The sequence below is a fragment of the Sinocyclocheilus rhinocerous genome, unplaced genomic scaffold (assembly GCF_001515625.1).
Source record: "Sinocyclocheilus rhinocerous isolate Xijiao unplaced genomic scaffold, SAMN03320098_v1.1 scaffold584, whole genome shotgun sequence".
Classification (NCBI taxonomy): domain Eukaryota; kingdom Metazoa; phylum Chordata; class Actinopteri; order Cypriniformes; family Cyprinidae; genus Sinocyclocheilus; species Sinocyclocheilus rhinocerous.
This window is the reverse complement of record NW_015630348.1, coordinates 1,036,632-1,051,023: the sequence shown is the minus strand read 5'-3', so window position 1 is coordinate 1,051,023 and position 14,392 is coordinate 1,036,632. Positions and strand designations below refer to the sequence as shown.

General features: G+C 36.3%; 1 protein-coding gene across 1 annotated transcript in view; it reads right to left on the bottom strand.

The window, feature by feature from the left end:
- Positions 1–14,392, bottom strand: part of LOC107740124 (teneurin-3-like) — a 133,406-nt gene that overhangs the window by 106,962 nt on the left and 12,052 nt on the right. The window contains exons 2-3 of the mRNA XM_016552441.1: positions 10,817–11,219; positions 7,562–7,822 (exon numbers count right to left, since the gene is read on the bottom strand). Coding sequence (XP_016407927.1) covers positions 7,562–7,822; positions 10,817–11,096 — 541 coding nt within the window. The 5' untranslated portion in view covers positions 11,097–11,219. The remainder of the gene's footprint in view (positions 1–7,561; positions 7,823–10,816; positions 11,220–14,392) is intronic.

Sequence of the window (14,392 nt, the reverse complement as noted above, 5' to 3'; positions counted from 1 at the left end):
ATTAATTATATTAATTATATATAGCCTATATACAGCCCTACGTGTAGTGACATGAGGGTAAGTAAATGATGATTTTGGCTGGTATAATATTAATTATATATAGCCTATATACAGCCCTACGTGTAGTGACATGAGGGTAAGTAAATGATGCCAATTTTCATTTTGGCTGAACTATGCCTTTAAATTTAGATTATGTGTCCAACAAAACAAGCAGGACAAGCAAGACAAGAGATAACTCTTAAAAGATTCATAAAACAACTAATTTCAGGTGCACTTTTGTTGAGCTACATTTAATATTTAATATTAATTTGTGTTGACCTTTAATATTTCTTACCAAAGCCCTGCTTATTCATCCTACTCACTAATGTTTTAATAACGTATCTTTAAATGTCTCAACAACATAACATACAATTTCCATGTGTAGTATTTTGCAAAATTTATATGCTGGGGAGACTAGCCACTGAATAATTTTTGGCCTTATTTCAGCACCTTTAGGCCTGACGATTCCTGTAATGATGCCCTTAAGTTCTACTTCATAATGAGTGTGCTAATTTGGGGGGTGGGGGTGCTGCTTCATCATAAAATAACACACAGTACACTGTAAGTTAAGATTATTTTAAAAGTATGATTAGCAACGTTATCAGGAAACACTTGCCTTTATACTTTACAATGATCTGAAGGTTTTTTTTTTTCAATATCTGACTACATGCTAACAGTGGGAGAGGAGAATTTATATTAAGGCTACAGTAAATCTGCTATCTAATTTTGTTCCTATTCAAACCAATGCTCTTGAAGACAAATGCAAATACTAAAGCATGCTGTAATTGGATAACATTTTTATGCAATCTCTCTGTATGCCTACTTAATTTATGTTCAAAACAAATTTAATGCAAAATTTATTTTAACAAGAAAATGATTTCTTATTTGTGCCTGAAATGCAATGTTAATCTCATTCTTCTTTTTTTGTGCAATTGTGCAATGGAACACAAGAAAATGTTGCTTGTGTTTTATAATACATGCCATTTTTGTTTTCTTTCCACTACCCCAGTTCCTTTTATCAGTATTACAAAATAGCAACAAAAAAAACCCCCCACAAAATCTTTCATTTTCATGGCGACGTTTGAAGATTTCTCCCCTCATCACAAAACAGCCATCTAGGCTCACAGTTGGACAATTAGAAATACCAAAAAAGGTCAAAGTCAATTTCTCAAATTGATTCCAAAACAATATTGTATTTATAATTGAGAGCAACACTTTCCAAAAACCCTAAAGCCCAGATAAAGACACCCTCCATCTGTGCTGTGGTATACAGAAAAATCCTTTTGAAGAATCGCACAAGCGCGTCATCTTTTTTAGGCCATCAAAACCTAATCCTGCTATAAGCCGATCAATTGCATTATATATAGCTATAGACTGTAACCTTTAAGGCGAAGCCCTCTTGCTGAACTGTAATAGAAAAAGCAGAACAGACAAAAAGACAATTTGACACACAGTAATTATCTCTATCAGTCCTCATGCTGCTTATGAAGCTAAAGCTGCACTGGCACTCCGTGTGACCTGTTTCGCTCGTATCACTCTGTACTTAGACCATCAGACCAAACTCTCCTGCCACCCAGAGTAATGAGAATGCATCAAACACAGGGCTCATCAGCCTTTCCGTTTGAAGTTTGCCTACAGAAAAAAAAAGAAAAACCCTGTGAAAACTACACTTGAATGGCTTGCTGGCCATGTTGAGATTGTATCCAATTTTTTTTTACATTGTGAGAGAGACTCATTCAATATCTTAGCTGCCACAGATGGTTGTACACTCCTGGACATTCTGGGCATTGTTGTGGAAAAGTGGAAATGCATATGGAAAACAAGCTGGCCATTGTCTGCAATGATCAATGGAGCAAACACCTTGATGTCATAAAGAGAGGCGGGGAAATGTTCGCAGACGTGACAGATGGTTGGTTAAGCATCCTGCCGACGGGTGAGGGACGGCCTACATGGACGCACATACCCAAACCTGCTTCTGGCTGCCCCTCTGGGAGTGCGAAGAAGTTTTTCCTGGTAGTCTGTTATGATATGCATTTCAATAGAGCGATTTCCCACCATTCCAAATCGCTATAGTTGATATAGATAACGTGCATTAGCAACGGATTCTCCATCAGTGCGCTAAATGGAAATGTGGAGCAGATATTACAGTGCACAAGGGAAATGCGGTCTCAGTTCTTAAACATCATTATAAGATCAGAGATTCCTCTCTGATCTTATAATGATGTTTAAGAACTGAGACCGCATCCCTCATTGGCCTTAGGGGGTGAGAACGTATACACACATGGAGATTTCCCACCATTCCAAATCGCTATAGTTGATATAGATAACGTGCATTAGCAACGGATTCTCCATCAGTGCGCTAAATGGAAATGTGGAGCAGATATTACAGTGCACAAGGGAAATGCGGTCTCAGTTCTTAAACATCATTATAAGATCAGAGATCCCTCATTGGCCTTAGGGGGTGAGAACGTATACACACATGGAGCCTATATACACTCCTCTCATGTGAAAACACAGTGCAAACACCCACACACACAAGGAAGAGAGAAAGAAAGACAGAGAGAAAGCTTCACAGGCACTGAAGATCCTGATAGGGGTCATTTATCCTCTGATAATAGCGACCAGGCCAGACAAAAGCAGGGGGCAGCTGGGTTTCCAGGCTATTTCCTGGCCAAACGAAGAGCTTCTCTAACTTTTGTTCACAGTGATGACTTTTGTCACGATGTCTTTCTTGGCCAGACTGTAGAGGCTTCTAACATGCCTTACAGGAATACAAATTAGCTAAAGTTCCTTTAAGGGAAAAAAGTTCTTCTAACTTTGAAACCAAACCTGGTTCATATGTTGGATCTATTGTTTTGACGACAATGTTTTCTATGTAGGAGGTCTTGCTTGAAGGTTCACTTAATAAGTAAGTCTCCAACCTTAATTAATTCCCTTTATAGCTCACTTAAATATGCACACGTTCACTTAGTCATGAATATAATCTTTCAACTCACTGACTGGCCTTGTCTGATAATAAAGTGTTTTATTCAGAACAAGAACTTCTTACTTTTTCGCTTTTATGTTCCTGGATGAAAATATAATTTTTCCTCCGTCATAAAAGTTTGTATGAAGTACAAGATCCAAATGAATATCAGAGAGAAACACTTTCCCATGAACATCCAGTTGAAGCTTAGAGAAAGCAAAAATGTGTACATATTTACAGCAGCAGCACCGCTGAAATATTGTTTTATTGCCTATTTTGAAAGAAGCCTTGTTTGGATGTTCCCTGAGCCGCTAGATCTCAGACTGTGAGATATATCTTCAAGCGCTTCATTAAAAATGGATCATCTTAAATGATACCAGCAATGAATATGGTTTATAGCTAAAACAGATTCTGATATATGACGCTCTACAGGGGTTATATTTATGTCAAAAGAGAGGTGGATTTCCTACTTAAAGGGATAGTTCACCCAAAAATGAAAATTCTCAATGTTTACACACCCTTAAGAAGAATTTAATTATTTATTCTAATTATTTAGCCTGACATGTTTACTGTTCCAAAATGTTCTATATGTTTCTTAAAAATAAAATGTGTTCAGTGGAAAAAAAAAGTTTTTTTTACCCAGACATTTAAAAATAACATATTTTAGAGCTGTAATCGTAATACTGTGATACCGTGAAACCGTGATATTTTTTTAATCTAAGGTTATTATACCGTCAGATTCTCATACCGGCCCATGCCTACCCTCAAGTCTTTCCAAACCTGTGCATTGAATGTGCATTGTTCAAAATATCTTCTTCTGATATAAAGACCTGACTGAAGATACAGTATCTGAAAAAAAGAGATTTTTAAAAATGTCTTCTTTTATGTGCTTCAGAGGAAATTTGGAAGAACATGAGAACATGAGGGGAAAATGGAGTAAATGATGGCACTTTTCATTTTTGGGTGAGCTATCCCTTTAAATGCCTAATATAAGGATGGATTTATTCACTGTGAACAGGAGAAGTACCCATAAGGGAGTATTTATACTTGGTCACTTCACGCGTCTTGATCAATTGGTATCCAATTGGGCATGTGCACAATTCACTTATATACTGGCCACATACATATGTGCAAAACAGATCTAAATCCAAACTACTATTCCTCTGCTATATGCAATGATAATATGGGGAAGCAAAATTCTGTTGAATGCTTTCTCCCCATTAGTATTTGAGTTTTGAGATTGCTCAGTCCACGTGTTCCATCCATGATTGCTTGTTCACGCATGGATTACAAGGCTCCCAAATCTCCATATGTGACATGGTGAAGTTTATATATCTAAACAGCCAAAATGCATTTAGTTTCATGATTAGATCTGTAAATAGATAATTTATAATATAGAATAATTTATAATAAATATGTTTTATTTATGTATTTATTTACAGACAATTTGACCATTTTTTAAAAATCCTCATAAAACACTATGAGTCCTTTTTATGTCAATTTTTTTCTCAGTGTGATGCAATATGTGCTGTCTTACATTTATATAGTCGACCCTGCAGATACAAACGGACTTTTAATAATTGCTTACACAGGTAGTAAAGGACAATCAAAATGTCAGAAGCTGACAGAATGTACCCGAAAATCATAGCAGATAAATAAATCTGAGAAAGGGGTCATTGCTGCTAAATGAGTAATGAAGATAGAGAATGATCTATGACATATGAATCTGCCAATGGCCTATTTATTTAATTTATTGCAAACAAAGGCAGAACTACCGGATACACAAGACAGAGAAATATCATTAAATATTATTTTAGAGAGAGATGGAGATGGAAGTCTAACAGGTGTGCTATAAGGATAATGCTTTGAGCAGTGCTTTTCACCCTGCAGCTGAGCGGCTCTGAGAGCATTACCCACAGCATTTTTACTGCTGCTGCTTTCTTTTCAAAGGTACCGTGCAACACAGTGTATACACCGCAAGCAAACGGTGCAATGCAATGCAACAAAACCGAAAGAAAACCAAAGAACGTTGCAACGGCATGCTGTGCAGTCAACGTTGTTGAGGTGCAGTCCGTTTTGTTGATTATAATGATCATTTTATGTCGTCAAGGGGAAACAACAAGAATGTGGTATTGTTGATTCATCCACAGTGATTCTGGAATTACAGTACGACAGATTTTAATCTAAAAACTGATTTTCATTTGTTCATCTATGTGGATGAATCTGCTAATTTTCACCTCTATGTTAGTGCATAATTTGCACAAACAAACAAAGAAATTGCTTCAATAGGAAAAGATATACTCTGAAATTCAGACCTTGCTACATATGGGTTGCCAAAGATCCGTCTCAGAACAATTTACAGTCAGCCTCAATGAGGTCTCTGTGGAAACTCATCCCACACCTTTAAAAGTGCAGCTTAATTGTTACAGTAAATCACACAGTGTGTCACATTTGCATGAATTCTTCACAGAGAGAGTCCTACTGTAAGAGATTCTGGAATACAGACAAATACATATGTTTGCATCATATTTATAAAGCCATTTTTATCATTTAATTTTTATTAAAATATTTGTAGCATTATGTACCACTAAAGTTTTAAAGGGTTGCTCTACGCTAAGACCACAAACTGAGAAACCCTAGAAATACATCAAACACTGACTGTACAAAATGTAGACTAATCATTGATGAAAAATGCCCTTTTTACATTTTAACACCCGACTGACTAATAAATAAGCATAGTCACTCTCCAGAGTCATCTATAACTTTATATAATAATGACTAGTCCCTCTGGAGGAGACTGGATACATAGAGCACAGTGCTATAATACAGCTTTAGCGTATTTTGCATAGCAGACTGGAGAGATTTCGGGAAAGATGGGGAGAGATACAGAAGCTGAACGACTGTGCAGGGAAACTTGACCTCATTCTCTTAATGGAGTGCTGTGAAGCAGACAGCCCGCTCTCAGCTACATCATTATATTTTGACTCAAACGGACCAAGTCCCAGACCTAATCCACAGCGAAGAAAAATAAGAAAAATGGCTTTGAATATGCTGGTCAAATACTACTCACCTGCATGTCTGAATCAAACATTTCGTATAACTTTTGCCAGGGTATTTTTGAAAAAACGCAAGGCTATTTTTTAGCCTTATACACAAGTTCCCTACACAAGGAACACATTTCACACACAGTGGGATCCAAAAGTAAGTAAAGAGACTACCAGTGACATTTTTTCGTCATTTTTATAATAGAAAATAACATTTTTTTCATTGCAAAGTATACATATAATAACATATTATTTCCACTATTAAATGAGATTTTATATCCCAGATTTTTAAAGTGGACTCAGACTTTTGCATCCCTCTGCTTGAAATCTAAATATTAAATGTTAGTGAACTTAAATAGCGCTATATTACTTGGTTTATCCTTTAGTGTACACATTCTAAACTAAACTGACAAGAGCTTCTCAAGAGTGAATTATTGCATTATATTAAACATTATATCACACCAAACGAGGAGGCAGCAGCAGTAAATAGTGTCTAATGTGACATGTAAATTGAGCGTGTGCATTTCAGATGCGGTTTCCTTTGATCAATGCCGTGAACGCTGAACATGAGACACTACAGATCCTCCATTAGAAATGTTTAGCCTACAATGAGTAGGATTACACTCCCCTATTTTTCCCTTTTCTCTTTTAAAGCAACATTTTCTGCAACAAATGCCCATATTCTTAAAAATATCCACTGCATGGCAGAAGAATTTTTAAATCTTTACTTTCTTTTTTTCCCTACTTACCTTGCATATGCTGCAATAACTCAGTAGTGAATGTATGAATGTGAATAATAAAAAAAGAGCTTGGCACAGACTATTCTGTTTTTTCCTTTGAAAGCAAAACCAACTAGACACATCACAACAACAGCAAATAAACTTTGTCCACCATGCTCACTGCAGGAAAAAAGCTATTTATGAGTCCTTAGGAAAAAAAAATCAAATTAAAATACAGATGTATGTGCTTTGACATGCATGTATTTCATATATAGACAATTTGCTTTTTCAAATGCATTCCCTAATCCGTAAGGCATTAAGGATTCCAACGCACACCAATTTGCACTTCAAACCAGTGGGCCCCTCTTCATCAACCGTGGCGTTTGTTCGCAGGCCCATGTGGATCTGCGCACGAATATGAGTGATTTTAACAAAGCCATCTACGATTCGGCACAGACCCAGAGGAAGTGTCTAGCAGTTCTCTGCATCGTTTGCTCATAATCTTCAGGAAATTATGTTATTTTCTCTGAAATGCCTATAACTCCCACCGTGCCCCTTAGGCTGCAAATGTAACCAGTCGATTCATTAATACTGTCACCTCAACCAGTCATTGGCTACCGATTGTTAGCTCTAACCAATTACATCCTTGCCCTTGAGTGACTCAAGGTGACTTTGCCTTGACTTGCTCAGGGGTATTTTCCCATTTTTGCAGTTTTTACATCACCAACATTTACTATCGGGGAATTTTGCTCAATGTGAGGTTACTACTGAGAATAAAACACAGGTGGACTTACCATTCTCCTGATCCGATTTGTTGTCCTGCTCTGTGTCTGTGAGTGTTAAAACAGAGTTGGACCGGCTGGACAGCTGCGAGTCCCGTCTGTGTGCCTTAACCCATAGCATGGCGCAGTCGGGAGAAATGCCCCCTGCGTTCAGGATAGGGTCTGCGCCGCTGAGCTGTGTATGATGACTGAGTCCGGTCTCAGCGCAGAAGCTCAGACCACGGCGAGGAGCAGGGCCGCATATCCCAAGCTGCCTCAGTGACAGACTCTGGCCTGCAAGATTCAAAGTGCATACTTAATACAGAGAGTGTATGCATAAAAAGTAATACACAAAATAACTGAACTTGCTGAAAACACACGCACACACTATTTAATTATTTAAACTTGCATTCAAACTCTTGCAGTATATCCACTTTTATATTAAAATATTTAAAGCATTTAAATAAAGATGCTGCAAAAACAACAGCAGTTTTATGTTCCCAAGTTCACGTTTGTCATTTCTGTGGTGACTATTCTTTCTAACCAGGGAATTAATATATATCATTTTTTCATTTATTTTGAAGATCTGTGTTTTTGTTACATCTGTGTTTTTGTTCTCCCTACCAATGCAAAGATTGATTTGATGTTTTAAGAAAACACAAAATAATTAAACTGCAAAGAATAAACTATGAAAAGTGAAAAAGAGAAAACTATTAAAAAAAACTTTTTTGCGTGTTGCACATTTTCCTTGATATTTTTTATTGCTACCTTTTCATAGAGAAAAATGAATTTCGATAACAGTGAATACTCAATTTAAAGTGGCCTTTGTTCAAAAGAATAACGTCACAAACAGAATTAGCCTTATCAATACATTTTTACTCCGTATATAAAATGACAAACCAAGCGAAACTAATAAGTAACAGTAACATTCAGACAGTTTTGGCAGAACAAAATATAATATTGATTACCTAATTATGGGCACATTTTGAGATTAAAAATAATGTTTAGTTGGACTTGGGGAGTCTCTTTTACGTGTTTGTTTTAACACAGCATCAGAAATAGACTTTCATTTTTTCATTAACATTTCTGTTATACTATTTTCATGTTTTCATTTATGTTCATTAAAAAATATGTAGAAAAAATTCATACCTACTCAAAATAAAAAGGGCAAAAAAAGCCTATTAAAAAAGTCTAGTATTTTATAATTCATTGATATTTGATTCTTAACAGTGTGCATTATTTGTTGTATATGTTTATTTCAGTTACTAAATGAATTATCTTTTTATGATTTACGATCATCTTCTTTTCTGTTTCAGCGTGAATATCTGTTCAGCTGAATCTGAATGAGGGTAAGCTCTACCTCTTCCAACACAAGAAAATCTGAGGATTTACTACACAGTACAAAATAGAAACTGTTCCACTTCAGATTGAAATTCACCTTGAGACTCACCACCCCTCTACTTCCTTCAGCTCTGCTTTTAAAACCATATTCCTGTACCTGCTAGCATATGCTGAGTGCTTTATGACTAAAAGCCCACAGAGTAGGTGACACATGAAAATGAATACACCAGAATTTAAATTATGAGTACACTCATAGATACGAAACAAGATAACTCAACACAAGTGCTGACATTAATTACCACATGAGGGCATTATCTGAAATACACATTTTGAAATACTGCAAACTGTGGAAGCCAATGCAGGGCAAAGTGCCATGATTTAGCCAGGCTGTGATTAAAATAATATGACAGAACATTTGTATCATGAATACAGGCAAGATCTCTCTCCTTCGGCTTTTGTGCCGATCAGGCACAAACACGGCTGCTAATTAAAGACAAGTGTAACAGCCTAAGGTTATGGAGCACACTATAAAGCACAATTAACCAACTAAGTGTATTTCTAATGAAATTAAATTTGAATGAGCAGTATCCTACCCTTCCACTTAAAAAGTGTCTTATCATGATAAACCATCAAATATTTATAAAAGTGTTTGAATAGTTTGTGAATAATCAGCAAATGAGTGTCTGGTGGGCTTTATAAAATTTCAAAATGAAATGAAAATGAAGGTGCCCAACCTGAATACAGCTGTCTAACAAAAGTGTTTTGACTAACTGTTCTGTGTTGATTGAAAATACTTTAATTTAGACTGCTTCAATGACAGGCTGAAATCATATATGTAACCTAATTAAAATTTCATTAGAGGGCTTACACTTCTAGATAATTAGTGCTTTGCAAAAAAACAACCTCTACTATTTTTGCGGCCTGGTCTACAGTATATAAAAGGTATTCAAGATATTGAAGAAATAAAAAGTAGGTGTTGGATCACAGTGCAACACAGCTGTTAAATTGCTGTTTGCAACCCATACGATCAGACTTTTATTGATTTGGAAAAATGTGTTCATTGAACAGTAAATGGTCTGCAATGTAGTTCCTTTAAGAGTTATAAAGAATTAGCTGCCCATGTTATATTGTATGTAATTGATGTTAATAAGAAAAAGAGAGGGAAAATACAAAAAAAATTAAAATCTAAAAAAATTTAATTCAATTATATCCAGGATTGAAAGCATACATATCTGGTAACAATTTTGCAAACATAGTGATATTAAAGACTTATTTTATTCTTTTTCTTTTATCATGTTTTATTGTAGAAATAATGCCTGTATATGTGTTTTATTGAACAGCGAAACAATAAAATAAAAACTGCTTGCTTTTGTTCATTATTATAATTATTATTATTTTTAATAATGGCTGTTTTTCTGTGTGGATTTTATTGCATATCCAATTAAGGCAAACTTTATGAAATGATCTTTGACCTAAAATGTACTTGGAAAATAATGTCTTCTCTTTATGGTCTAGAATGTTTTGTCAAGTACATGGGATTTATTTCTGGATAAAATTGAATTAAATCTGAATATTTAGCTCCTTTTTGGGTTAGAGGTCAAGGTGAAGTTAGGTCACGTTACTGACCGGTCATATATCCCAGCATGCTATAATGAACTTATTTAATTTAGAAAGATCCTCATTACAATATTACATTGTGCAAGCTGAAAAATTTGATGCAAAATCATTTTTATATACCATAAAATCTTTTTAGAGTGAATATATGTCAATAGATACATGTTTATTCAGTTGTGTGCTGTATACTGCATTTCTTATTTTTTTGTTTTGTTTTTAGCATTTCAAACGCCTGTTTTTCTTTTCCTTGTTGGTTTTAAAAAACATCACATTTGCAAGCCTGAAGGACTCCAGAGTCTCCTGTCCATATGGTGAATGTTAAAGAGCACTTACCTGGAGCTCTGTATTCCTCAGTGTCCCTTGGCACCATGTCTGGCATGCGATGCCCATAAAGCCCCTGGGTGGATGGATGTTGATCAAAGGCCTTCAGCGTCTCACTGGAGCTATAAGACTTCTGGGTAAGGACGGAGGATGAGCCGGTGTGACGGCGGTTGCCGGGACCCTCCCTGTAGCCCTCCCCCTCCTCTCTGTCTCCTTCCCTCTCCCAGTCTCTCCCTCGTTCTCTCCTGCTCCGAGAGAGAGAGCAGTAAGGCCGACGCTCCTTCACCTCCATGCTACATTCATGCTGTGTTCCTCCTCTTCTACGCTTTTCTCTTGCTGCTGTCTGTTCTAGTTTGCTTCTTTCCAGCTGTCGGTCTGTCTCCGCACCTTTCTCCACTCTAAATTCCACTCCCACCTGCTTAGAGACACAAAAAAACACTGCTTAGAGAGAGAAAGAAACGGGTAAAGTAGGCAGCAAAATAAGAAAGAGAAGACAAGTAGAATGCTGAAACAAAGCCCTAGCGAGATGTCGCTCCTGCTCAGTTCATCATGTTCCTTGTATAGCCTTTAAAGGACAATTAGTCACTAAGATAAAGTAAGAGGGGGCGCAGCGACTAGTATTTTTCTGATAATACTGTTAAACCATATAATTAATCTCTTGAGGTTTGTAAGCACCTACTTTTTTTGCATTTACATTCTCAATATTTATCTATTAAGCACAATATAAAAAAGGACATTTTAATAAATGTTTTTCTCCCAAAATAGATTATAAAATGAGTCCTGGGATCTGAGTACTGGAATAGTTCCCGATGGTCTGAAATGTGCTTTAATAACGCCAATTTAAAAAAAGACAAATTCAGACACATCGATTTTTTCTAATTTCAGACCTGTTTCCAATTTACCTTTTGCCTCCAAAATTTTGGAGAAAGTTGTTCTAGTTCAGCTACAAGTCTTTTTGAGATCTAACCAAATCTATGAAACGTTTCAATCTGGTTTCAGGAAATTACATAGTACAGAAACAGCTCTCTTAAAAGTTTATAATGATATTTTAATGTCAACAGATGCTGGAAATGCTGTAGCTTTGATCTTACTAGACCTAAGCTCAGCTTTTGATTTGGTTGATCACAATTTATTACTTTCTCGTTTAAAAAACTGTGTTGGTCTGAGAGGTACTGTTTTAAATTGGTTCCAGAGCTTCTTAACGAACCGAAAATTATCTGTATGTACAGGACAATATACTTCTTCCAGTGCTCCTCTGACTTGTGGTGTCCCTCAGGGTTCCATTCTTGCCCCAACTTTATTCATGATCTATATGCTGCCGCTGGGTTCTATTTTCAAGAAATATGGTATTTCTTTTCACTTATATGCTGATGATACACAATTGTATCTTTCTTTTAAACCTGGGGATAAAAATGCAATAGCAAAGTTGTGTGTATGTATTGAGGAACTTAAATCATGGCTTATGAATAACTTCTTGACACTTAATGAAGGTTAAACCGAGGTGATTCTGTTTGGACCTAGTGATGCCCTATTGTTTAATTCTTATAATCTCGATATTGGTTATTTTGCCCAGTGGATTACTCTTTGTGTAAGGAACCTGGGTGTCTTATTTGATTCCAGTCTAAAGTTTGATAAACAGATAAACAGTGTGGTTAGGTCATGCTTTTTTCATCTTCGACGTTTGGCTAAAGTTAAAACTCTCCTTTCAACACAGATATTCGAAAAAACAATTCATGCATTTGTAACATCTAGATTAGACTACTGCAACTCGCTGTACTATGGGATAAATCAGTCCTCCATGGAGTGACTGCAATTGGTTCAAAATGCAGCAGCCAGGCTATTGACTGGCACGCGCAAATTTCAGCACATTACTCCCACTCTGACCACATTACAGTGGCTACCTGTTAAACTTAGAGTGGAATACAACATTTTAACATTGGTTTTTAAAGCACTTCATAATCTCGCACCAACTTTGTTGTTTACTTTGCTATGTAAAGCACTTGGGGTCAACTCTAAGTTGTGTTTAAATGTGCTATATAAATAAAATAAGAAAGTAAAATAAGAAAGATATTATATTATATTATATTATATTATATGTGTACATTGTATTGTATTTTAGAATAAATCTGTGTGTATATATATATATATAGTATATACACTGTATAATATTCATAAAATATCATTTCGTTCGAAAAGAAGAACTGTTTTTGTCAATACAATGAAAGTCAATAGGGTCCAAAATTAATTTAATTGTTTTATTATATTTGTATTGTTATATTATTACTTAATTACTTTAAAAAATTGACTTAAAAACAAAAATCTTTAGTTATCTTCTATTGTGTTCCACAGAGGAAAGTCAAAATTTTAATGACTCTGTGAACTATTTCTTTCATTCAAGCATGCTGAAACAGAATTCACCTCAGTCCTCCACAGAAAGAAAAAGTCTGTGTTTTCCAGCAAAGGCAAAGTCAAACGAAGTGATACTAAAAATGCTCGCTTTCATTGCACTGGCTTTGTCATGAGAGATCCTCACATACTTGTAAGCCTTTAGTAGGTTTCCTGGGAGGTTTGTGCCAAAACCGTTCGACAAAGCTCTAGAGAATTGGTTGAGTTTCACTGGTGTGTGAGTTTAAGGATATTCCAGTCCTTCTTCTCGAGTGTCGTCTATCTTATCTAGTGGAACAGTCGACACACAGACACTAGTGCAGGACGCATTTGCCTAGAGACCCCACTGTCAGTTTAAAGCAGTATAAAGAGGACAAGAGAAACAATGAGGATAATAAAACACTGTAGGAGGAAACAGAGGAGACTAGGTCAGCATTACTGCATACGGCCACAGTAATGGGATACGATTGGGGTAAAATAAATGATGCGCCAGTATCAAAATGTTCCTGTCAGAAAGAGAGAGTGAGCTATAGTTTATTAGACAGTATTTCAGCCAGATAAATTAAATGTAGCTCTCTTTATAGCACTGGTCATTTGATTCTCTTGTGTGTGTGCGATGTTGTGCAAAGGCGCAGTAGGCCGGTTGAACACACCAGCAGAAACCCTCAATCCTTCATTGCATTGGACAGCACCCACTGAGTTATCCTCGGGTAACACGGCCCCCGTATTTGGATCAATTTAGATTAGCCAGGAGCAAGGGAGGCTCAGACATACTGGTCTAGCCTTAAACGCCCTTAAAACTGGTCTCAGAGTCTGTAAGATTATCATCGGATTAATTTCCAAGACAAAAAGAACGATGGCTGAATAGTGAGCAATAAAATGCACTGAAATAAATTACTAATGAAATTGCGCTCCTAAATTTCCTTCAATCATCCAGAGCTCGGTTAGAAATATTAAACCTTTCCATCAAGGACACCAAAAAAAATGTTGTTGGCATGAGTTTTAGCAAATATAGGCTAGGAATCACCCGCTTACAAAAGTTTAGAAGGAATGAGAAGCAGAGATATAAATCACAGTAGAGCTCTGGCGGTCATATCATGCTCAGATGGGCACTGACCCATGGGGCCATTGAAAAGCAAAGACTCAGCAGTGAGCAGAGAGGCCAATGGGAACTATACTGTAGCAAGAGGCAACCAGGCAAGA